This window comes from Myotis daubentonii, chromosome 2 (assembly GCF_963259705.1).
Source record: "Myotis daubentonii chromosome 2, mMyoDau2.1, whole genome shotgun sequence".
Classification (NCBI taxonomy): Eukaryota; Metazoa; Chordata; class Mammalia; order Chiroptera; family Vespertilionidae; genus Myotis; species Myotis daubentonii.
Genome location: NC_081841.1, coordinates 32,316,717 through 32,344,020, shown reverse-complemented (window position 1 = coordinate 32,344,020; position 27,304 = coordinate 32,316,717). Strand labels below are relative to the sequence as shown.

The 27,304-nt window shown below is 37.8% G+C and overlaps 1 protein-coding gene across 7 annotated transcripts in view; it reads left to right on the top strand.

Moving 5' to 3' along the window:
- The window catches only part of ABCC9 (ATP binding cassette subfamily C member 9), a 115,962-nt gene that overhangs the window by 29,927 nt on the left and 58,731 nt on the right, over positions 1 to 27,304 (top strand). For all 7 annotated transcript variants that reach the window (XM_059682353.1, XM_059682357.1, XM_059682358.1 and 4 more), the window contains 7 exons: positions 12 to 146; positions 1,934 to 2,096; positions 5,387 to 5,427; positions 6,355 to 6,497; positions 15,434 to 15,542; positions 21,360 to 21,464; positions 26,487 to 26,559. In XM_059682353.1, the coding sequence (XP_059538336.1) occupies positions 12 to 146; positions 1,934 to 2,096; positions 5,387 to 5,427; positions 6,355 to 6,497; positions 15,434 to 15,542; positions 21,360 to 21,464; positions 26,487 to 26,559 (769 nt within the window). The remainder of the gene's footprint in view (positions 1 to 11; positions 147 to 1,933; positions 2,097 to 5,386; positions 5,428 to 6,354; positions 6,498 to 15,433; positions 15,543 to 21,359; positions 21,465 to 26,486; positions 26,560 to 27,304) is intronic.

Sequence of the window (27,304 nt, the reverse complement as noted above, 5' to 3'; positions counted from 1 at the left end):
TTCTTTCCTAGATCATAATGGGAGTGATTCTGCTCTATAATTTACTTGGATTAAGCGCATTGGTTGGTGCAGCTGTCATTGTGCTCCTTGCGCCAATTCAGTACTTCATTGCTACAAAGTTGGCGGAGGCTCAAAAGAGCACTCTTGTAAGTAACCTCTTTTGGAAACTTCATTAGGAAAATCTAACACTGTGTTATTTTTAAAATTCAGGAAATGAATGCATACCACTCAGGATTTTTTGGAAATCATTATATTTCATTTCAATTCTTTACGTATTTTCTGTATTACAAAATAATCTTTAAAAGTGGATTGAAGTTTAAGACCTGATGGTTTTAGACTTAAAATACCAGAATCACAGTTGCTGATGTTTTTAAGTGCCACGAGGTGATGAGGCTTTAGCTCTTCTTCTAGATCAGTTGCCTAGAGAATACACTTAAGTGTATTTTGAGGCCATTGGAGGTCAATCATTGATGTGGGAGAAATGGAGCAAGAAACAAGTAAACGGTTGGTCTAGTGCTTCTGAAATTCAGTTTCCATAGGGTTGAATCAAACCATGTGATGCTCTATGGAGTTACACTGACATGTTTCAGTGGCAGCTGCTCTGGCTGAATATGTTCGTGGTCCACTTAGCAAGCAAGAGAAAGCCAAAGTATTGACTCTTTCTGGCTTCCATTTGCCATGAAATCATTTTATTTCAGTAAGAATTGGCTTCTTTTAAAGAAATATTTGCAAATAATAAAATTGTTGACAGCATGTTCAGAAATAAAGTTTGATTAAATATGAGCAAGACTGTCTATCTGTAAATCAGGCATAAAATGTAGGGATGATGCCACTGATGGAATTGTTTCCCAAGTTGTGTTTCTACAGTGACTAGCAAGTTGCATGTCACACAAGTGATTTTTATCACTTGTTTTTCTGCTGCTCCTGATGAGGTTACGCATTATTTTTGTCTGAGCGGTCCGCCCTCTTTACTTCAGGACATGAATACAGAAAGACGTGGAAGAGGGCACAAAGAGGAGACATGACCATCCTCAAACATCTCTCACTTAGCCTTTCATACTCTGTTCATGCACTCACTCACAGTCATTGGATAGGCATGTAAAACCCCCAAAGAGACAAAAAGGTGAATAAAAACCAGCCTATTTGCTGCTTTTGCTTCCTTCTAGCTACCTTTTGCCACTTTACAAACCCTTTGATAGTTCACAGATCATTGTGCCTTACTAAGTCATTGTAAGCCAATATTTGATGGTAGAGGAGGTTGAAACCTCCTTTGAGGTGTTTGTATCTGCTGCAAATTTCTCTACCGTTAGTCCAAGTTGTTAGTAACCAGTAAGTCTAATTTAGGCCTTCAACAGGAGCTTATGAAGAAATATGTAGAAATCTCTTGAAGTTAAAGATAATATGCTTGGTTTCAATAATTGTATTATGAAGACACAATGTGAACACACACAATACTGTACCCTCACATTCTCGAATGAGAAGCAAACTAACTTTTCTTACATTCATTGTTTCTCTTAAGTGTGAGCCAGGGTGCTGAGAGGATAATGAAATGACTTAGATATTAAAAGGAAGCCATTGGAAGCCTCTTTATCACTTTCATAAATTTATGTATATATTATCAGTAGACATTCAAGAAAATCATGTCAAAGTTAAGAAGCTGCTTCTATTTAAACCAAACCAAAAGGTATATAAAAGCTTTTAGGTGGAAAGAAATTTGAGGTCATCTCATTCCACTCTTCATTTTAAAGTTGGAGTCTGAAGCACAGAGAGTTTACTTCTCCCAGGTATTTCACAGCCATAAGTAGTGGGAGATCGAAGCAACAATCAAAATCTCTGTAATCCCTGCCCATGGCATGGATGGCTTCTCTGATTCACTTGAGTGTAGCTTGCATTTTTGTTTTTTGTTTGTTTGTGGTGTTCTTTTGTTTTATAGGATTATTCCACGGAGAGACTGAAGAAAACAAATGAAATATTGAAAGGCATCAAACTTCTTAAATTGTACGCCTGGGAGCACATCTTTTGCAAAAGTGTAGAAGAAACAAGAATGAAAGAACTATCCAGTCTCAAAACCTTTGCCCTTTATACATCACTCTCTAGTAAGTTGCTCTTCTACACATGGTCGATTTTATTTAGGTTGTGATCATTGAGACATTCTAGTCATCAGAGGAAGCCCATTTATTTTCTACATATGTACTGTCCAATAGCCACTGACCACATAAATTAAAGAGTAGGGAGAGCACAGGCTTATAGTCAAGTAGACCTGAATTCGATTCTTTTTTTTTTAAAATATATTTTATTGATTTTTTACAGAAAGGAAGGGAGAGGGATAGAGAGTTAGAAACATCGGATGAGAGAGAAACATTGATCAGCTGCCTCCTGCACACTCCCCACTGGGATGTGCCTGCAACCAAGGTACATGCCCCTGACTGGAATCGAACCTGGGACACCCCAGTCCGCAGGCTGATGCTCTAGCCACTGAGCCAAACCAGCTAGGGCTGAATTCGATTCTTTACAAGTTATGGGCCTTTGCCTTGTTACTTTACACCTGAAATCCTCCATCTGTAAAATGAGGATGGTGTTGGTAGTAGTAAAAGTCATTGAAACCCTCTTATCAGTTACATTGGGATAGATTGTATTTTCAGTAAAAATTTATGTATATGAATTCATTTGACTGTATTTATTATTGTTTTCTTATTCACAAAGATCTTTTAAAAATTACCTATGATTGTCTTGCCTGTCTCTTTGGAGCTTATGGTACTATATTTTCTTAAAGATTATATTTGAAATGCCATTTTTGAAAATTGAGGAGGAAAAAAGTCAACATTTTCAAGTGAAAGAAGCCAAACTATATCAACAATATATCTTTTTCAATACATTTTCAAATATAAAATATTTTTATATTTAAATATAAAATACTTTCATTCTCAACTCTAATTTTTAAAAAATAATTGTTACAAAATATTGTTGTTTTTGTGAAGGAGTGACACTGAGTACTCTCAAGAATAATGAGTTTATGTTAGTACAATTCTTATGAACTTAACCAAAATACTCCCACTAATATTTGATTTGGTTTGTGTGTCAGCTTTGCTCATCTCTATTGTTCCCAAGAATTTTAACATCTTAAAGTTTGGGAGTTTTATATATGGTTTCCTCTTGAATTCTAAACTATTTTTTAAAGATTATAAATACTTCTTTTGTGAAATGGATTTAGAGGAAATATTTGGTATATGTAGCTCATTTATTCTAGCCCAAATGCTTTAAAAAGGAAATGGGAATGAGATTTGTCTTCCAGTTGTGTACTGCTACTAATATGATATCAAAATTCTAGAAGGTAGAATGATTGATTATCCATTTACATACTATATAATAAAGAGGTAATATGCAAATTAACCCTCACCCCCTCACAAGATGACTGCGTATGACCAGACCGGCAGGAGGGCTAGTGAGGGACCACCAAATGACTGAACAAGCAGGCTGTGTGGGGCAACCAGGTCGGCAGGGGTGTTAGTGAGAGATGACCAAATGACTGAGCAGCAGGCTGCGTGGGGGCAACTAGGCTGGCAGGGGGGTTAGTGAGGGATGACCAAACGACTGGACAAGCAGGCTGAGTGGGGTGACCAGGCTGGCGGGGGGGCCATGAGGGGCAACCAGGCTGGCAGGGGGGCAGTTGGGAGCGATTAGGCTGGCAGGGGGGCAGTTAGGGGCGATGAGGCAGGCAGGCAGGTGAGCGATTAGGAGCCAGCAGTCCAGGACTGTGAGAGAGATGTCTGACTGCCGGTTTAGACCCTAAACCGGCAGTCAGACATCCCCCGAGGGGTCCTGGATTGAAGAGGGTGCAGGCTGGACTGAGGGCCCCCCTCCATGCATGAATTTCATGCATTGGGCCTCTAGTGTATAATAGTACACTAAACTGGTAGCCCCCACAATATGTTCCTCTCTGCAGTGGACTGAAATTCTCATAGGAGCATGGATGCAGCCAGAAATAATAATCAGGATGATGATGAAACTATTACCACCACCACCACCACTACCACCATCACCACTACTATTAGTAATAATAGCAACAACAAAAATATATTCAGACACTCAACCAATTATTTCCATACATGGCTTTGCATATATCATCTCATTTAATCATCACAACAGCCAAAGATTTAGATTCCACTATTAACTCCACTTTAGAAGTTTAAAGGTTGAGTTGAATAGAGCTTAGGTAACTTGAACTTTCTCCAAATCATCTAGCTACTATAAAGCAGAGGTGGGTTGTTAACCCAATTTGTCTCCAGGCATGAGATTTGAGTTGGTTTTTGAAAGTCAGATATAAAAAGAGAGGGGACAGAAGAGATCATAATAGAAGAGAAAAATAAGAAGTCATGTAGGTAAAAATGTATGATGATGCATTCATGATAGGGAGTAGGAATTCATGAGTCAGTGGTGGAAAGTTCCAGTTAGACCACTTCCAAGTTTTATGATTTGGTTAAGTACTATGTTCTGGGTGGTTAAGAGCTTGAACTAAGTCATGTGTGGACCTGCAAAAGCACAAGCTGATTCTGTGTACAGTGGTAAGGATGGTTCATGAGATCAGGTCAGGAAAGCCAATGATAATTTTTGGGTGGACACTCTCCTGAGTGCCAAGAATACTAGGTTCTAGTTCGCGCTCTGCCATTGCCTGTTTCTAACAACAATTGATTTAATCTTTTGGTCCTCAGTCCTTAAAGTGCTATAGTTTATAGAAAATATAATTATAAATCATTAACTTGGCTTTTTATTTTTATTACTACTTCCAAATGCTAGTATTTAAACCTAAGATATGAATTTCCCTAGTTTTAGTTATGTATATCATGGTTATCAAATGATAGTACAATATATTCCTGAAGAGATATTTAAACAAGCAGGGAGTCTAGGATATGAAGTTAATTTAAGCAAAAGGTCTATGAGTGAAAATTAATATCACTGCTGGAGAACTTGGAGTGATGTCAAATTCTTGTTTTTAATCTGTATAATAACCCAATTTTCACATATTTATGTTAGTTTTGGAGAACAAACAAAATATTGTTTGTAAATATTACATTTATTAAATTCTAATAATTTGCATCATTAAAGGATTATTTTTATGAATTTTTCTGTTTGTAACATTTCACAAAAAATAAATTTTCAATAAAAAAAGAAAACATTTTCTGGTTAAGAGTAATGTGTAGGAACTCATACAACTGCAAACAAGGAAATACCAATTGGAAAATGTTTGTGGACTCCAGACAAGATGTTATTTAATGAATTTTTCCTTTTTGTCTTCAAGGAAAGTTAAAGTGATAAATAGATTATTAATTAAGCTTACTGAAAATGTTCACAGTTCAATGAATCTAATGTATTTTATTTCTTTCCACAGTCTTCATGAATGCAGCAATTCCTATAGCAGCTGTTCTTGCTGTAAGACACTTTTCCTTCCTTTTAAACATGGAGCAAAGTCAGTGTTTAGAAATGATTTATAAACAAGAATGTGTGGGTGGGAGTTAATATTACCTCACCTATACCAGTTATTTTCTTTGCCGTCTCCATTGCAATAGTTCTAATCCAAGGTTTCTCAACTGTAGCACTAATGACATTTCGACTCACATCATTCTTTGTTGTAAGGGCCCATTTAAGGATGTTTAGCAGCATTCGTGGCTTCTATCTAATTGCCATTAGGATCCTCTACACCCAAGCCCTGACAATCAAAAATATCCCGGGACATTGCCAAATGAGCTCTGGGAGCAATTTTATCAGTATGAGAACTAACTGTTCTGATCTCCCTGAGCTGGTTTCTGGACATTCTTATAACAGGATGGTGTTATTTCAACAACCAGAAAATGCCAAATAGTTACATTATATTTCAAACTTAAATTACAAACCCGGGAGCTCGGGTCCTATTTAGAAATGTACGTGTGCCTACATTGGACACTAATGCTGGCAGTTTTAGTAAAAGTCCACAATAAGGACCGGAAAACCCTGGGATGTTCTCTTCTTCTCCTAGAAAATCTAGTGTTGGTTGCAAAGATCCTGGATGGTTCTTAAGAGCCCTGGTTTCTCCTCCCTGTTCTTCTCCCAACTCAGTAATTTAACAGAAGTCAGTTATCCAATCTGTAAACAGAATCTGTTTTACCCTTCTCGCAGGGTTGCTGTTAGAATGAATGAGGCCATTAGTGTTCTACCAATAACAACTATTATTTTTCTTAAGGAGTAATTTGGATGAAGTAATTGTTTTCATAGTTGCAATAGACATACTGGCATAGAAGAATAGGTTAGGTTTGTGAAACTGAATGGAAGCATTTGTGGAATCTTCTCCAGCTTTCTCTGAAGAAATCCCTTCTTTCACAGACATTTGTGACCCACGCATACACCAGCAAGAAACTTCTACAACCTGCAGAGGCCTTTGCTTCGCTGTCTCTCTTTCATATCCTGGTCACTCCGCTGTTCCTGCTCTCCACAGTGGTCAGATTTGCAGTGAAAGCCATCATAAGGTATGCATTGCAATGTCTGGAATTCTTTGCTTGGTTATAAAAAAAATATACACTCATGGTAGTAAATTCGAGATAGTATAAATACAACAGTAAAATCACTGTCCAGAGATAGCTATTGTCAAAATTTTGATATGCTACCTTCCAGTACTTAATATAAATATAATTATTCCAACCCCGGCCAGTGTGGCTCAGGTGGTTGGGCATCGTCCCGTGCACCAGAAGGTTGCTGGTTTGAGTCCCTGTTAAGGCACATGTCAAGCTCGATCCCCAATAGGGGGCATGCAGGAGGCAGCCAATTGATATTTCGCTCTCACTTTGATGTGTTTCTTTCTCTCTCCCCGTCTCCCTTCCTCTCTGTCTAAACATCAATGTAAAAATCTTTTTTTATTTTTAAAATATTTATTTATTAGATTAATTAGGTGACACTGGTCAACATGAACATATAGGCTTCAGGTGTGGGTTTCTATGTTAGAAAATCTGTATATTGCACTATGTGCCCACCACCCAAAGTCAAATCTCCTCTCCCCTTATATTAGGACTCCTTTCTCCCCCCACCCATTCCCTCTGGCAACCACCACACTGCTGTTTGTGTTCACAAGTTTCAGTTTTATATCCCACATCTGAGTGAAATCATATGGCTCTTAGTTTTTTTCTGACTGACTTATTTAGCATAATGTTCTCGTGGTCCATCTGTGTTGTTGCAAATGGCACTATTTCATCCTTTCAGATGGCTGAATACCCCCGATTTTGTAAACAAAATCAGAAATGAGAGAGGAGAAGTCACCACAGACATCATAGATATACAAAGGTTCATATTAGAATAGTATGAAAAACTTTATGTCACCGAATTCAATCACCTAGAAGACATGGATAAGTTCCTAGAAATATAACCTTCCTAGACAAAATAATGAAGAATTGGAAAATCTAAACAGACCAATCAGCAGTGAGAAAATTGAAACAAACTTCCCAAACCTCCCAAAAAACAAAAGTCCAGGACCAGAAGGTTTCACCAGTGAATTCTACCAAACATTCAAAGAAGATTTAAAACCTACCCTTCTCACACTCTTCCAAAAAATTGATGAAGAGGCAATACTTCCTAACACATTCTATAAGGCCAATATAACCCTGATACCAAAACCTGGCAGAGATAACACAAAGAAAGAAAGCTACAGACCAATATCTCTGATAAATACAGATGCAAAAATTCTAAACAAAATAATAGCAAATTGAATAAAACAGTATATCCAAAAAATAATACCTCATAATCAAGGGGGTTCATTCCAGGGCACAAGGATGGTTCAACATATGGAAATCAATCAATGTAATATACCACATTAACAAAAGAAAAGATAAACATCATATGGGCTTATCAATAGATGCAGGAAAAAACATTTGATAAGATACAACATTCATTTATGATTAAACCACTCAATAAGATTGGAATAAAAGGACAATACCTCAACATATAAAAGGCCATCTATGATAATAAACCCTTAACTAACATCATACTCAATGATGATAAGCTGAAAGCTTTTTCTCCAAAATCAGGAACAAGGCAAGGATGTCCACTCTCACCACTCTTAAAAAAGTGTAGCTTTTGACTCCTGTTTTACTTACTGTTTTTATTATTTTCTCCCTCATTTAGGTCATAACACATGATGTTTACTGATTATGTGTTATTCCATTGTTTGGAAGTGTTATAATTTATTTCATGACTACCTTTTTATTGGACATTTAGAATATTTTGTTCTCTCCCTAATATAAATAATATTTATAACATTGAAGTAAATACTTTATTTACCTTTAAACTTTTGTCTGATTATTTTCTTAAGTTAGATTTCTATAATTCGGAATACTAGTTCTAATAGCATGTACACTTTTAAGGTCCTTGATGAATGCAGCTATGTTGTTTTCCATTGAAAGAGTAGTAGGTCAAAGGTGTACATATTTTAAGATTTTTTTTATGAGTATCGTCATGTTTTCCAGTGAAGCTGGATCAGCTTATGTTTTCACCAACATTAACACATCACCTCATAATCTCAAAAAAAATAAATCCTAGGCTCACAGTCTCTGCAAATGGAAAGGCTTGATAAAACTACTCAGTATTATGTTCATTTTAAACTAGAGGCCCAGCGCGCACGAAATCGTGCTCAAGTTGCTAGCTTCCGCTCGCCTCAGCTGGCCACCCGGCCCATTGCTGTTAGTAGCTCACTGCCCCGCCCTCCACCACTCTTAGGTCTCGGCTGCTAGTAGCTCGCACCCCACCCTGCCTGCCCCGAGAGCTGCTGTGCATTTGGTCATGACGATGTGACGGCGTTATGGCCACGGGCCTTTTATATAAGAGATATGCTTTTGTAGTATTTCTAACCAGTGTAACTTTGTCTCAGACTCACAATTTCTCACAATGCAAAACTATAAAAATAGGTGCAATATGATAATGATTATTTCCCCACCATTTTTACTTGTATTATATAATAAATATGTTACCAAACCATATATGTTATATGACACTGTATGTGCCATAGTCTATCATATATGAATCCTCATTGTACACAAGGCAGTCTTCAAATCATTGTTTTCTTTTTGCTATAAGGTCCTATAAACTTTATAAAACATCAGCATGTTTCATAAAAAGTTATTTTATTTATATTAGGCCTTTGAAAAAAATGCCAAGATATTGCAAAATTAAGGAATATTGGAAATTGAGGTCTTAAATAGACAAGGCATGGTATTTCCATTGATAGCAATGTAGAACATCTTTTGTAAAGTCTTTTAAAATGAGCAAATTTTCCCAAAGTCTGTGTATTACTAAGAAAACAAATATTTAATATTTAAAATATCACAATCTTGACTTTTAGGCAATAGTTTATGTTGGCTTAACAACATCAATACCAAATAACTTTAAAATAACTTATTTATTCTAAAACAAGTTCTGATTGGTTACAACAGTATCCGAACATGATTTCAATCCCATCCTGTAAGATATGACATTAGTAACCAATTCTGGAGCTGGGTTTAGAGTTCCAGCTCTCAGGCCTCATCTGCCCTCATTATTTTTCCTTATTGTTCTGCCTTCTTAAACACTTGTACAGATCACTGACTGATTTTTGTAGCACCGCTTCCAAATTAGGCCGTGCTCTGGAAGGGAAGCTAGTTCAAACAATAAAATTGATAAATGGCCAGAGTCTGCTATTTTGGTCCTTATTTTCATTTTCTCCATTTAATAGCTGTCCCTCTCATGGTTGCATTTTAAATTGAAATTTGATTTTGTGCTGCTGCAGGTGAAGATAGAAAATAGTTGATAAGCTATACCAAATAACTCCTCTGAAATCAGGAGGCTACACCAAAAGGATGTTAAGAATTGATATGGAAAACAAAAAACAAACAAAAATCTGTGGGTGTCCTTGAGTTCATAGTATACAATCCTGCCGTTAGTAAATCCTGGTAATTTTGAGGGTGGATAATATTCCCTGTGCATTTCTGCATAGCACTCTCTCATCCCCATGTCCCAGGGAAAAGGCATTTGCCAGTTTGGTAAAGACCAGTGTGTTTTCAGGGCTCAGCTCCAGCTTTTCCAAGCCATAGGCCAAATGGAATCAGCTTACAAAACTTGCTTCTCTAGAATGAGTTTCCGTGGTTGATTTGTGGGTCCTACAGAGATGAGCGGTCCACAGAGGAGGCCAGTGCTTTTTCCCATTGTGTGCTGGTTCTGGGAACCCAACTGAGTGTTTTCCCATTGTTGACTAGGCTCAGCATATCTTCTGTGCCTGGGAACCCGTGACCGGTCTTGGATGCCAGTTGGCCCACAGCGAGTTGAACAGCCTGTTTATAATCGGGGACTTTGGTCAGCTGATTTTGAAACCTCTTCTTTAGGACTGTGGAAATCCTAAGTTCTTCGCTGCATTTTTAAATGCGTTCAGAAGTTCTTTGGGTTAGAATGGGGTGCAGCCTATTCCTAATTTGTGTTATATGTACATGTAAGAGGCTTATAAAGTCTCTACCGTAGGAAATTTCCATGCCAGCTAAATTTGTTTGCTATGGGAAAGTTCTATGCTTTCTTCTAAAAATGTCTAGCTTTTAGACAAAATTTCTTCAAGTTGTTTATTGGGTGGGACCCCATGTACTCATATAATAAAATGGAAGAAAGAGGAAGTTATGTTTCAGGATTTCTCCTTCCCGTTTGAGTTTTCTGGACATTTTAGAATGATGTGTCCAAGTCTAAGTTTGCAAAACCGAGTGAGATATGAAGAAAAGTAAGAAAAGTCACTATTATCTAAAATAAGATACTGGAATAAGAGTGATTTTTCAGGATGCTCGCCTCAGTTCTCCACTTTGGTTTATTTATAAGGAAGTAATTTATGTGTTTTGCTTTTCTGGAGGAAAATGTAAGTTGATATGTCATACCCTTCATAAATAATTTGAATTTAGGTTGCTGTTATTTGATGTATAATGCAACATCTATGTCCAAAGATGTTATTTGCCAAGGGGAAAATGTGCAAAACAAATCCTCTGCTTTGTTGGAAAATAACTTCGTGTCCTTTCTCTCCTGTACCTCCCAAAGGAATGTGTGCTTGGCTCATCTATTGCAATTATCTTCAATCAAGTAAATTGTTACTGATATTTGTCATAGAGCAGGCGTACACTTTGACCTGGTCTCTGTTTACAAAAATGTCATAGTTCCTACAAGAAAAATAACTGCCAGCAACAAAAACGTTATTCCCAATTAATGTGATACCTGTATACAATACTCAGGTTGTATCTAAATACTCAAAGTGAAACTTGAAAAGTGAGAAGATAGCAGTGTAATTAAAACCTTAAGTATGTTTATAAATTATCTAAATATATGGGAAGTTAATAAAATACTGACCTATAAGGATAATGGAGGCAGGATAGCAAATTGGTTGGCCTCAAATATGCCTTCTTTTTAAATCTTAGCACTGCCATGGAGTACTCATTGTTTAACCTCAAACACATTAGTTAGTATCTCTATGTCTCAGCTTCCTCAGTTATCAAATGGGCACACTAATAGGTCCTGTTTCTGGCAATTGAGAGAATGAAATAATGCATGCAAAGTACCCAGCACATTGCCTAAATATTTTAAGCATTTAAAAAATCCCCATTTTACTAATTTACCACCATTTTACTAATCTCCATTCCATACCTCAGAGAGATATCACTGTAGGTCTACATGCACTTGTTAGCACTTTAAGGACATTGCACTGGGGATTGCAAAGAGGAAAGGTAGTGATAAATCCATAGGAAGTCCACAGTCTAATTGGAGAGAACAGGAGAGGAACCCAATGACAGTACAATACCTTATGCTATTATAGGGCTCTATACAGAATTCCAATTGGCCTATATCTGGGATCATTGAAGCTCATCAAGAGACAAGGCAGATAGTCTGTCCAGTAAAGGTTTAAAGGAGGCGTTGAATCCTTCATAGGATCTTAAAGTATTAGTAGGACTCAGTTATTTGAAGGAAAGGGGAAAACATGTTCTATGTGAGGGAGCAATGTATGCAAGGGGAAAGGGTGAATACGTAGGTGAGATCTCAGTCCATTCAGGGGATGAAAGTAGTTGACTGTAGTTGGAGAAAGGATCTGATATGGAGTTAGGGGATGAAGCTGGAGAATAAAATCCTGATTAGCTTGTAGATGATCCTAAGGATGCTGAAAAGCTAGGGGTGTCATTTGTTATTTTAAAGAGAGAATTGTCTGAACAGATTTGGATTTTTAAAATATAATCCTGGCAGCATGGTGGAAATTACTTCACCCTTGGTCAGGATTCATGCATTTTTCATCATTGTTTTGCCTCTGATTTCTGAAAGGCCTCATATGAACAGGAAATGCTTGTTGTATTACCCATTTATTCATTCACCAGACATTTCTTGAGGAATTACTATGTTATACCTTTGACATTGGAGAGATAGACAATTGTTCATTGTAATTGGAGTTGCGAAGTTGGGTGTTATGAAGTTCTCCCCTGCCCCAGTTATGCTCAGAGACCATTGTTTCTTGATGTTCAGCAAGAATGAGGCTCATTAATTCCATAAAAGCTTCAGTAAGATTTATATGGGTACTGGAGAAGTGAAATGGAGAATTGAATCAACCAACTTTACTTAAATGTCTGAACTATGGATTTACTCCTTCTTTGATTTATTCAACAAACATTCATCTAGTAGTATGTGCAAGGAGCTGCTGGACTTAGAGTTACCAAGGCAAATAAACTGGGCTGGCCCTGTACTTTCCTTTGTGTGAGAAGACAGAGGGTGAGATTGTTTGAGGTAGTCTTTTGATTGATGAAAGACTAATCCTTAAAATCCAGTCTCTTCAAAACTTAAGAATAGAATGACAAAATCTATAAGAGGAAAGAAGGTCTTTTACTACTACTTTTAAGATAGTTCTTAAAAGTTCTCATCTCAAGAAAAAAATTTGTATGTGTGTATGTTGATAGATGTAACTAGATGTATAGTTATTTTGAAATATATACAAATATCAAATAATCATGTTATACATCTGAAACTAATGCAATATTATAGTCTATTATTCCTTGATGAAAAAAAGTAAAGAAGTAACAACTGCCATTAGAGTGAATAAAATGCCATTGCATAAGGCATTTCTAATACTTTTTTAAAAAGTCTGTATGGCCAGGCTTTGCTGCAATGACTCAAAAAGAGTACACAAATCAAAGCTCTTTTTCTTTTTGGGCTCTGAAATTTTTTTTAATTGTAGTGAAATACATATGTATATTTTCCATTTAAACCATTTTAAGTGTACTGTTGTGACAATAAGTACATTTATACTGTTGTGCAACCATCACCTCAATCCGTCTCCAGAAATTTTTTACCTTCTCAAATCAAAACTCTATACCCATTAAATAATAACTTTCCATTTACCTCTCCTCCCAGTCCCTGGTAACCACCATTGATTTCTGTCTCTATGAGCTTGACTATTCTAAGTATCTCATATAAATGGAATTATACACTTGTGTGTATGCACGTGTGTGTGTGTGTGTGTGTGTGTGTGTGTGTGTGTGTGTGGCTTATTTACCTTAGCATAGTGTCTTCAAGGTTCATCCATATTGTCATATCACTATGTTTAAGTGAGTCAAGAATTCCAGAACCATGGTGCAGCCACCATGGAAAACAGTATGGCAGTTCCTCAAAAAAAAAAAAAATTAAACATAGGATTATCATATAGTGCGGCAATTCCACTTCTGGGTATATACCCAAAAGAATTGAAAGTAGGAGCTTGAATAGATATTTGTACACCCGTGTTCATAACAGCACTATTTATAATAGCCAAAAAGTGGAAGCAACCCAGGTGACCATGAATGGATGAATAAACAAACAAAATGTGGCATTTACATACAATGGAATATTATTCAGCTGGAGCTCTTCTTAACCAATTATCTCTTTTAGTTCCCTGCAAATACAATTTGGAAGCTAATAGATTGCCCCAATGAATTTTTATCTACCTTTATGTTGAAAACATGAGAGGAAATAGTTTCTATGGCATGTAAACATAAAGGGTTTAAAGGTCATGGGCAACAGACTGAATTAAATTTACTTTTCTTCATTTTATTAGTCTGTCAGAAAATCAAACTAGCTCGTCCTATCTGGAGGCAATTAACTTGACTACAAGCTCAAATGAAAAAAAAAATTTAAAAGAAACCATTGTTTCAAATACATAATTTCTAGTCTCCTATTAAAGGCAATATTTTCCCTGTGGTTGATGCTGCCTGTGCCAAGCCAGTTTGTCCCATTCTAGAATGCTAAAAGGAACACTTCTTTTGCAGCTTCACAGAATTTTTTTAGTGTACTGTTTTATTTATAGGAGGATTTTTCCAATCTTGTTATTGTTTTCTTTGATTTTTTCCTTTTGCTTCTAATCCTGTGACATTGGTCTGAAAAGTTAGAGCAGGAGGGATGGGAGCACCAATGAGTTTTGTGCCCAGCCTAAGCAGACCATACTGAAGAAAGTTTGCAAACTACTCTTCTAGAGTAGGGTTTCTCAAACTGTAATGTTGTATAAAGCATCTCGGGGCCATATTACAACACTAGAAGCCCAGCACGTGAAATCTCGCGGCCCCACCCACCCGTGCATGCCCCGCCCACCTGCCCACTGCCAGCCTTGCTGCCATTGGAGCCTGTGTGCCATGGGGGAGGGTCCGAGAGGTGCTCCATGCACCTCATGGTGTCGTTTTGGTCGTGATGCCTCTTGGCCTTTTATTATGATGATGATATGTTTTGATTAAGCAGGTCTGGAGTGGGGCCTGATGTCCTCTGTCTCTAGTAAGCTTTCAGGTGTTGCTGATGCTGCTGGTCCTTGGCCAACATTTTGAGTACCAGCTCTCTAAAGGGCCCTCTCCTTACCAGGTTCAGAAAATAGGTGTAATATATAACATGTAAACCAGATAGCATAGCGGCCATGGACGCCAGATCTGTGTGTTAACACTAAATGCTTTTAGGCAGGTTACTTAACTTCTCTGTACTTATTTCCCCTCATTTGTAAAGTTAGAATAATGAGTACTTTCCTCACGTATTATTTTTAACCACCCTGTTTCAAGCTCCTCTCCAACTCTATTATCTTTGACAAGGAATACAAATGCAAAAAAAAAAAACACCCACCAAAAATGAAACCAAACCAAACAAACAAAAATGTGCAAAGGTAATTTGACCAATTTAAGGTGACTGATTGATTCTGTTTTTTTCTGAAAATTTTCCATTTTTAGAACTAAAAGTGCTATGTCCCGGGAATCCATCATTCCTGAGCAATTTAGGATGCTCGTTTGTCTGAGTTGAATTTCCAGTTGGTCTGGAGACATGATTTTAAGTTGCTTGCTCAACAGGCTAGTGAGAGGAAGAGTTTGTTTAAGTAGAACTTCACTATTGGTGGCCTTATTTTTGACCCTTTGTGTTTGTTTATTTGTTGCAGTGTTCAAAAGTTGAATGAGTTTCTCCTTAGTGATGAGATTGGTGATGACAGCTGGCGAACTGGTGAAAGTTCTCTTCCTTTTGAGTCCTGTAAGAAGCACACTGGAGTTGTAAGTGTTTTTTCTTGTTACTGAAACTTGTGAATAGTGAGTGAATGCTTTAAAATGGGTGCATTGAGAAGAAATTGTAAGCTTCACTTTAATCTATATGAAAAATGATTGACACCTGCTTCTACAACAAATCTCACACATCTAAAATCAGTCAATAAATGTGTGAGGCCTATCTTTATAAGTCATCAAAGCATTTTCCCAAGAGACTCGGCACATGTTTTTATTTTATTTAAATAATCTATTTTTTATATTTCAATTATAGTTGACATTCAATATTATATTAATTTCAGGTGTACAGCATGGGAGTTAGACATTTATATAACTTACAAAGTGTTCCCCCCAATAAATCTAGTATTTACCTGGCACTGTACATAGTTATTATAATATTATTGACTATGTTTTTTATGCTGTACTTGATATCCCCAAGACAGCACATGTTCAATTCGAATGGAAATTGAGAGGTTGTACCCCAAGCTTTATATAAAAATAATACAAAATCAGTTTACAACTGTACCATATTCTTATAATACTTTTTAGCTGTAATACACGTTTTAGTTTAAAAAGTGCTTTCTGATGCATTATGTCTTTTGACTCACTTAACACTACATTACATCACCTATTTTTCTTTTTCAGGTTAATATATTAAGTTTGCATGTGATATGGCTTGAATAAAGTCAGAAAATTAGTAAGTGGAAGAGCCAGAATTAAAACTTGAGTATTTTAAGTCTTGAACCAGTTTACTTATCTATTACACAAATACTTACTCAGTATCTACATAACGGTTGGAAATACAGTCAATATTATTTTGCCATGTAATACATGTAATATGGCATGTATTTGCCTGTGCTTCCACTTACTGACTACCCTGTGCTTCATGCCAAGACCTATACATGCAGCAATGAACAAGGCAGAGAAGATTGTTCTTGTCACAGAGTTTGCTTTCTTAAGGCAGAAGAAGATGTTAGACAAGTAAAAAAAAATGAGATAATTTTTGCTGTGGAAAGAAAATAAAATGATTAGAGAGTGACTGGGATACTTGAAGCAGGGTGGTAATTTCCCAGAAGGTCCCTTTGATAGCTGGCATTTGAGATGATACCTGAATGAAGAGTAGGCACCTGTTCTGCAAAACTCTGGGAAAGAGCATTTCAGGCAGAGAACTAGCCCATGCAAAGACCTCAAGGTAGTAATTAATGTGGTGTCTTCAAGGAGCAGAGGAGCACTACGGCAAAGCCTAGTAAAGGAGGAAGAGAAAGGACAAAGTAAGAACAAGGATTAAGGGTCTTATAGATATGGAAAGATTTGGATTTTATTAGCATGGAATAGGAAACCACTAGACAGTTTCAAAGTAGGGAATGATATTAATTTGTTTATATTTCTAAAAGGTCACTTTGGCTACTTGGTAGAAAGTAGTCAATGGAGACAAGAGTAGAACAGATAGATCACTAAAGAGGTCTTTATAAAATAAGACAAAAATTAATCGTTGAAATTAGTTTTTATTGCGTTTCAGTGGACCTGGAGAGGAAGTGACCAAATTTATTTCTTTAGGCTGGGCTTACAAAGACTTGCTAATAGATTGCATGGAGGGAATGAAGGAGGAAGAGGACTCAAGGATGAGTCAGGTTATTGGTTTGACTGCTGGGTAGATGGTGGACCATTAACTGATATCCAGAGGTTGAGAAATGAGTAAGTTTGTGTTGAGGTGAAATCAAGAGGTATATTTTTGCACATGATGATCTTGAGATATATATTTACATCCAAGAAGAGAAATCAGCAATTGAAGGTGTAAAGATATGAGTCATTAGCAATCAGATAATATTTAAATCAATGGAACTAGACTTTTGAAAGGCATGTCTGAAAAATTCTAAAGACTTTAAAATTAATATGTATTTTCATAACAGTAAAACAGAAAGGTGTTATTCTAAAATGAGTTATGGTATAAGTTAATATTAGTTACTCATGTTACTCTTAGGGAAAAAATATGAATGGATTTACCATATATGTAACCAAACCAAAATGCACATGCAGTCTCCTGGCTGGAATTGATTGAGGTTTGGAAAGCCTTTATCAGAAATCAATCAATCTTAAATTTTTCTTTACATCATGTTTAAAAATACTGAAAACAGTTAAGATGAGCAGTTGGCTGTATTTAGGTTTGTTGTTATTTTTCTGCGTTTCAGAGTTATTTTTTTACTCTCTGTTAAGTTGTTTTGTTGAGCAGGTGTGACTTTTGTCTGAGAAGGAATCACCGTCCATGTTTGTGGACATGCCTCAAAATGCTTGTTTGCTATTGTGTGGATATGAACACAAAGGCAAGAACACATTATGAAGCGTCTACATTTTGAGGCAGCAGGAAAGTGAAGCATTTGATTAGAAGAGCCTTGTCACACTTGGGATGATAGGAGGTTACCAAAGAACTCATTGCAGAGCTGTAGAGGAAGAGCAGGGTGAGATGACCTCAAGAAAGGGGATGTGGGAGGTCAAGTTTGTGGAGTTAGGGAAATCTGAAGAATCTTTTGTATGAGATGAGGGATAGAAGAAAAATTGAACAGAGAAAAGATTTTTGGAATCTAAAAAAAAATCCCCTTCAAATGCATCTAATATCTTCAGGGTTATTGAAACCAGACTGGACTTCTGATGTCTTTCAGGGTCATTCATCACGGCTGATGGGCCAAACCACAAACGACAAACTTTTAAAAATGGAGTTGAAAAAGCTGTGTGTTTGAAAATAACACTAATGGAAACTCCTCTTGAGAGCGCTTAAGATGCTATGTATTCTGTAAAAGCTTAGAGTTAAGTGGTTTTGGCTGTAGAATCTCCATGGAGAATTAGTGACATTCTAGAGCCAAAGTCTCTTCAAATTACATCTGTGGAGCTCCGACTCAAATCTCTGTCAACACATCTCCTCCTCCCACCCTCTCCTTAGTTTTGTGAAGAACATGAAGTCATTCCTTTTGGACCTCTGGGGGCAAGACTACTATAGAATTATTCTAGAAAACATTAAATGTATGTATAGGTGTAGACCTGTCTTGTGTGGAAAATATATTTAGCTTAAATGATAGTGACTTTCTACAGCATCTCCTACAGTGTTCTTCTAGGGCCATCTGTGAGGACTGTGAGAAGAAAAACAAAACTAAGATAAAATTTCATAAGCACTCTTTTTTATTTTTTAAGTTAAAATGCATTGAGTGTTTTCTGTGTGCCAAAAACATTGATACTTCTTAGCGACTTTTTAATCTGTGAATTTATTTGCATGTAGCCTATTTGATGATGTGAGATGCAGTTGATATATATCAATGATGGAAGTTGGAAGAACAGTATCTTATTTGGGTTAAGTTATTGATTATTTGAGTACATTCCTAATTCTGATAGTAACGCTCATTGAATTTTTCAAAAAGCTAAACCTATAATTCCAGACCCCCTTCCAAATTTAACAGTTCTTTGCTTTTATATGTAGTTTATCAGTTTTAAAGTATATTACTATTTAGCCTTCACAATCTGTATAAGGTATTTAAATATTGAGCTTATAAACTTTTCTATATTAGAGGCTTACAGATCAGAATTTTCTACCTTCTCTTTCGTCAATTGTCTTTATCCCTTGAAATTAAACTCAAAATTAGAGAATAACAAATTTTTAGTTATGACAGTTTAGGTTCATCTTAAGTACCTGAAGACTATTCAATGACAGCTGGCATCTTTATTATGGACTAGAAGCCCGAAGCACGAAATTTGTGCAAGAGTAGGCCTTCCTTCCCCCCGACTGCCGGCACCGGCTTCCCTCCAGCCACCAGAAGGCACCTAGGACCCAGGCTTTCCTCGCAGCCCCGGCTTCATCTGGAAGGACGTCTGGAAGGATGTCCAGTCTAATTAGCATATTATGCTTTTATTATTATAGATCAGCCATGGGCAAACTACGGCCTGCGGGCCGGATGCGGCCCGTTTGAAATGAATAAAACTAAAAAAAAAAAAAAAAAGACCGTACCCTTTCATGTAATGATGTTTACTTTGAATTTATATTAGTTCACACAAACACTCCATCCATGCTTTTGTTCCGGCCCTCCGGTCCAGTTTAAGAAACCATTGTGGCCCTCAAGTCAAAAAGTTTGCCCACCCCTGTTATAGATGCTTTAGTCATTTGACTAAGAACAATGCTGTAATCCTTTATAATAAAAGGGTAATATGCAAATTGACGGAATGGCGGACCAACTGGTTGCTATGATGCTCACTGACCACCAGGGGGAAGACTCTCAATGCAGGAGCTGCCCCAGTCCGCAGGCCGACCTCTAGGTCCCTTCCCCCGATGGGGAACAGGGAACTGGGGGTGGGCGAGGCCAGGCCAATGTCCCTGCCCCACCGGTTGCCTTCACACAGAGGGTGACTGGTGGGGGATGGGGGGGTGCTGGTGAGCAAGGTGCAGGGAGAGGCCAACCTCTCAGTTCCCTTCCCCCCAGCAGGCTCTGATTGCCCGATGGGGAACCAGGGGTGGGTGGCGGCGGGGGGCGGGCCAGTTGGCTGGCGTTCTTTCCTGACAGCCCAGCCGAGATACAGGCCTGCCCATAGCTGCAGACAGTTGCTCCTCACTCCTCCCCACCTGCTCCCTGAGGGGGGGGGGGGGAAGCCATCAGCAAGGTAGCAGGTGTCGGTGAGGTGAGTTGAGAAACCTGTCTCCTGATGCTGCTGAATCCTAACCCTGTTCAGAATTCCATCTTCTCTGCTTAAAGCACCTGATCTTCCCCTCCTCAGTGGTGATGCGACGTGAAATCGAATGGGACCATTTTGTGGGATGGGTTGTCACGCCCCAGGACCCTACAAGTAGAATCCTCCAGTGAATGCATGCAGTGAACATTTGGGCAGGACCAGAAGACCCTCATAGTGCCACTGGCCCCCTGGAACTCTCTCAGGCATTGGGCCCATGCCCCATCCCTTACCTGAAAAAAACTTCACACAAAAGCACCTACCACGAACAGGCCTCCCCCAGGGGGGATCACAACCTCCTACAGGGGCTCGAAGTATATCCTGGGCCAGGCCCACCTCGGGTGCAAGATGGCAAATGGGGAACCGGGGGGTGGGTGGCGGTGGGGGGGTGGGCGGCTGCCAGCAGCTGGGGAAGATGGTCCTGATCGCAGGCCAGGCCTAGGGACCATACCCATGCATGAATTTCGTGTGCTGGGCCTCTAGTATTTGATAAAGACCAGATCACTTTACAATGCTTGTGGGTTTTCCTTATGAAATAATATGCATGTTTGGGGGAAAACATCCTAGTTCTTTATACCTTTTCTCAGTCCACAATGGATCCTCAGGTGATGTTAGCCCGATCTGATTTAAGTGAGTGTTTGAGATTCAAAATCCTCATGATTCAGAATGCAATAACAAATGTACTGCTGGAACGTTTACAAGCCTGGTAGCCTAACAAGTAGATTCGGGTTTAACCTGAATTAGTCTGTGTGCCTTTTGACATGACGCACAGTTCTTTATTGCCTGGGTGTATTCATCCAATAGCTGGAGAAAAGATCTCCAAAACCTAGCTTGGGGTTTGACACTTTAACTTCCATCGTTTTGCAAGTCACATATTTTTGTGTTTTTTCATTTTTCTTAAAAGATGTGAATTAAACTTAAAATTATAGCTTAACACTTTTTCATAATAATTTGCCCTTTTTGGGGGGAAGGGGGAGGGAGAAACCAGTGAAATAATTTAAGTATGACATTTACTTGTTTCTTTTTCTTGAAATTCAAATGGAGGAGCAGCAATGTGAGTTCAGTCAAACCTCAATTTTTTCATAAAGCTTCAATTTGTGTTCTTTTCCATTTGGAATGCAACAGCCAAAGACTATAAACAGGAAACAGCCTGGAAGATATCACCTGGACAGCCATGAGCAATCAACACGACGTCTACGTCCTGCAGAATCAGAGGACATTGCAATAAAGGTTATTCTACTTCCTGGATTCTTACACGAATAGAAACATTAATGTTATGGTGAAGTTCGGCACATGTGTCCTCAAACGTGTTTTTAAAGCCTCTTTACAATGATCACTAATCTTATAACATTTTTAAAAATATTCTGATGAGTTTAGAATTCTCAGTTCTTCCTGACCTCCCAACCACAGTTTTGCCTCAGCGGTATGTTCTCATAGCGTGAGAACGAGCCTTTCTTCTGAATTAGCATTAGAAGTTAGTATCCAACATCATTCCCTTCATATGCTTATGTTTATGTACCAAGTACATTGATTTACAGAGAACACCAGTATTATAAATCCAGTTTTTAAGGAAATAAATGAGATAGTAAGTATCTTCAACCAGGAAAAGTTTAGACCAGAGCTGCATGCATTCCCCAGGTTCCCAATACTGACCTAATTTTAAACTCAGCTGTGGGTACTCTCCCAGCCACATGTGCTTCGCCAGGACAGGCTACCAGAGTAATACAGGCTGAGGACTGTTAGTTTGGATAAGCCCTGGGGAGGGGCCAGTGCTGGGTAGAGACTGGAACAGATGCTTGCAGCAATGAAAGCCTCTGGACTTCGGAGCCACCAGAGTCCAGGAAACTAGCCCTTCTAGAAAACTAGCTGCTTCGGCTGCTCCAGACTATCCAACTCCCCGCACTGCCCAGCCAATCAGAGAGCGAGGGAGGCTCAGTGGAGTGTATAAAAAGCTATTTAATTCTTCTCTCATTCCTTATTGCCTGGCACAGTACCCGTCCTACAATAAGCACTTACAAAACTTGAGCAAATGTGTTAGTGGATGGAATAAGCCCATGAGAGCCCCACCTCTGCCGTTAATTTGACGTGTGACTTTGGGGAAAATTACTTTGCCTCTCTGAGCCATGGTTTGTCCATCTTGAGGTGGAGATCCCTGTTCAGTAAGGTTGTTTTGAGGATAAAATATGTCACCTGTGAATTAGAAAGAACTGTAGTGACTCTTAACCTTGGCTATATGTTAGAATATCCTAGAGAGCTTTAGATATATATAAAACACATGTATACCGTTTAAAAATAATTCTAGTAGTTTTATAGGCAATTATAATGTGTAAGTAGGGTGTGAAGTACTAGGTTATGAAAAAATAAGTAATGAGAGACTAGAAAGGATCCTCTATGCTGCTAATTTTCAACTGTGCTAAGATAAGTGCATTAGTGAATAAGGAAACAGGGTTCGTTTTTTTAATTGACATTTTCTGTTCAAAATAGTAGGAATCTAAAAATACGTCTTTTGTATGTGCCTTATAAATTTGTTCTTATTTTGAGTGTAAAAACAGGAGGCCATTATTTCCCCCCCCCCCTAAAGTTGACACTTCCTGCACCAGTAAATAAATAATAAAAAACAAACCAAAAAAATCTACAAAAAAAAAAATCTCAGAAACCCCCTTTATAAATGGGCTAGAGTCTGCTATGCCTCTGAATGGCCACTACAGTTTCAAGCCCACCTTCCAGCCCAAATTAATTGTTTACTTATGGCAATAATTCCCAAATTGGTAATAACTCATTCATCTTCTTGAAATATTTTTATTGTGAAATATAACAAAAAAAGTACATAAAACATATAGGTACCATTAAATGAAAAAGTAAACAGCTATGCAGCCACCACCAACTAAAGCATGGCAGTCCCTCTGAAGGTCCCCAACACACACATTGCTGTGCTCTCTCATCTCTCTCCTCCTTCCCCTCATCATTGTGGCACCGGCTGTTATGTGCTCGATGTATGCACTTAAACACACTCATATCCTGTAAAATAGGTAGTGTTGTCCTGAGTATCTTGTGCTTTCAGTTTCCTGAAATGGTTTATGATGGTGTGCTCCTCCTACCTGCACTATTGTACCCTGTGGCATGCATCACTGTGTTTTGCTTATCCCCGAGTGATGAACACTGGCTTTGCCTTCATCTTCCCTCTGTCATAAATCTTTCTATGATGATCATTTTTGCACCTATTCTTTCATGAACCTTTGCAAAGGTTTATGTGTTAGCTGCACTCCCTCCTTCCTTGGAGATTCAGGGATCTGTTTTCTAGTTCATCTCTTTACCTTAGTTGGTGCACGCATGGATGAGATTTAACTTCCAAATACGCAGCCTATCTCGTATCCCAGTCCAGAAATCCCTTAAATCTACTTCCACAGCTGCACCTGTGCTCACATTTGGCCACATCCTGAGGCTGTTGCTCCTCTGAAGTCTTAAACCTTTTAGTACCAGTCAGTCACTCACATCAGATCCCTACCCTCCAGCTCTCTTAGGCCTTCACCTTCACTGTTACTGTTTTTAAACCTCATTTCAACCTCCAGTAACTTGAGCTCCTTTGTTTTCTCCCAGTCCTTCAGCACCTTTCTGTAAGCAATCCCAACCTCATGTCCTACACTGCTTTAAGCAGGCTGCTGAGTACTATGGAGAAAATGGTCCAAGTTGGCCTAACCACAGATTTATTATCTCCAACCTCAACTGATGCTCAGTAGTCCGTGGTAATTCTTTTGCATGCCTCTCACCAGCATTATTTTCCATAATCTACAGTAGCTCTTAGACAGTCACCACTCTCTCCCCCTCTCCTATCTTTCCGTTTGCACCCTCTTTCTGCAGATAACCTTCACTCCCAACCCACTGGATGCCTCTCGGTTCCATGCTAACCCTCTTCCAAACCATCTCTGTCTGCACCTCCTTTAGCCTCCTTGCTTATACTCTTAGAGAAAGAGTCCTCAGCTTCCGAGTTTGTATAATTTCTTTGAACATTGATTGTCATTTAGGCAAAGTATCTGAAACCCCTGTCGCAGTCACCTTTATTATTCTCACAATATGTCTCATAGTTTTTGATTCTGCACCTATTCTTATTGTAGTTCTTTACCCAGAAAGGCCTTCATTAAAATTAAATATCTTTTCTAAAACTGGTTAAAAGGCTTCCCCTTCTGCAGGTGTTTTTTTTTTTTTTTTTTTTTACCCATTTCAGACATAAATGATTTTCTTTCTGAACTGCTATTGCATTTACTGTCTGTCCCATCTGCTTATTACTTAGCCCAGTGTCTTATATTACACTTATGTCCATGATTTTTTAAAATTGTCACCTGAGGATATGTTATTTTTTATTTATTTACTTACTTACTTAGAGGCAGGGAAAGAGAGAGAGGTGAGAGAGAAACATCTATGTGAGAGAAACATTGATCAGTTGCCTCCAATATGCTCCCTGCCTGGGATCAAACCCACAACCTTTTGGTGTACAGGACAGTGCTCCAACCAGCTGAGCCACCCAGCCAGGGCTACCCGTTGTTTTTATACTCTCCTGATAATAGGATCCATAGGGGTAGGGAGGCTGCATTATACCTTCTTTGTAGCCTACATCAGTTCCAACACAGCGCCTCAGACAGAGTGCATGCTCAGCAAATATTTGTAAAGTAATCAATAACTTAGCCCTTCCCTGCCACCCGCTTTCCAGGACTAATTTTATGCATATCTATGCGATGGATATTTCATACATAAATGCCACACATTTGCAAGCTAGAGAAAACCTATTTGGAAGAAAACAATCTACCCTTTTTAAACAACTTTTTCACTCTTCAAGTTGTTTTGTGAAGATGTTTTTAGGTATATACTTTGTAACAATTTAGACATTATCAATCTATTTTGCAAAATTATAAAAAATAATGTGTTTAGAAATTTCATAATATGTGGTTTTGAAGCAAAATATTAATTTATGAGCAAGGTATATCATACTTTAATTTTCCCTAATTTTTTGGACATTTCCCCTACCTTCAACTCTCTATTCACCTTCTCAATCTTGGGATTCTGTCATACCTCTTTTGTTACCCATTATTGTAACTATTAAAACTACAAAGTCCACTTGAAGCCTGCTAAAAGAAGTAGATTGCCAAAATAAAATAATAACAAAAATAAAAGAAATAGATTGCTTTGGATAATTCTAAGGTCTTGTGATCTTTGCTGGTTGTTGAGGTTTGTACATAAACCCCCAAGCAATGTTGCCTTATTTCTGTGCTTTATTCCTCTATCCTCTTTACTTGTTATTATTATTATTGTTTAAAATATTAAGTATAGTATCACATATGTCTCCTTTTCCCCCCATTGACCACCCCCGGCGCCCTCTCCCCCCAGCACATGCCCTTACCCCTTAGTGTCTGTGTCCATTGGCTATGCTTATATGCATGCATACATGTCCTTTGATTGATTTCTTCCACACATACCCTCCCCCCCCCCGCCCCCTGTCTTTCCACTGAAGTTTGAGTATGTTCAATGCTTCTCTGTATCTGTACCTATTTTTGTTCATTTCAATGAATAACAATGAATCCATATAGTTCAAGAAACTCATTTATTAGAAAACCTTTCTCCTCAGGTAACATTTAAAAAAAAGAACTACAAATTATTCCAACCAAATTATTTGAGAGTGGAAGGGAGAGGGAGAGAGAGAGAGAGAGAAACATCAATGATGACAGAGAATCACTGATCAGCTGCCTCCTGCATAGCCCCTACTTGGGATCAGGCTCACAACTGGGCATGTGCCCTTGACTGGAATTGAACCAGGCACCCTTCAGTCTGCAGGCTGAAGCTCTATCCACTGACCCAAACCAGCTGGAGCTGTAGTTATTTCTGTTCTTTAATTTGCATCACCAAGATTCTAGGAATTGCCTAGTAGTGAGAAAAAAATGAAGGGTGTTACTTGGAAAATATCTGGGAGGATTGCTTTTTAAGACTGCTCACATGAAAATGGCCTAGTAATCCCAAATTTTCAGCATTCTTCATAATGTCATTAATTCAGAGAGCCTCCTTTAATGTCCATTCTTGTTTGTTTTTCACTTATAACTCTTAAATATTAATAACTCTGCGTTAGAATTTCACCACTGCGTGTTCTATTTTGTATTGAAAGTCTGCCAGTGCTTTGTAAAGAAAATTTATTTTAATTGGAATTATTTTTTAACACTACATATTTACATAATTTTATAATTTAATTTTTGTATTCTTATTTTCTAGGTCACAAATGGGTACTTTTCATGGGGCAGTGGCTTAGCTACATTATCCAATATAAATATTCGAATTCCAACAGGTAGGCATCATTTGTTACTAATTTTTGTGATTGTTAATTATCACAACCATGGGTTTCCAAGATAATTGAGCTTAACAAAAAGATTTTAAAAATTCATAAACATTATTTTCACCATGGAGCTCATGAGTCACTGTATCACTGTGGGAATAACTGGAAATGATAAGACTTGCCTTGTACTACTGAGTGTAGATCTTTGGACAAGTTATTTACTGTACAAATTAACTGTGGTCAGTTCATTTGTTGATTTGACCCATCTAAATAATGGGGTTGTTGATTTCTCATTTCATTTGAGAAAGGATTTAAAGAAAGAGTTGATAAGAAAATTATTATTTTTTTACCCCTAAGGAGGACTGATAAAGTTTTCAAGACATTCAAGGCTGAAATATACAATAATTTGTCTTTAAAATGTCTGAATAGTTGAATAGAAATATTTTTTTACCTCATCTGATGGTCAGTAGCTTGGGATTTTTCAATTATACATGCAAATCAATGTAAGAAATTGGAGAAGACATCTTATTAACAACCCAAATCACTCATCCCAGTGATCAATTTTAGTCAGAACTGCCTTTTTTTCCTGGATGAATTGAAATATAAAGTTAAAACTAATCTAAATTATTTAGGCAACGATTTCAATGCTCTCTGTTCATCAATGTTACCTATTCTTATTTATAGCTTGAAAAATAATAACTCAAGACCTATATCTTTTAATTTTTCTTTCCTTTTTCAAAAAACTTATTAGAGAAAG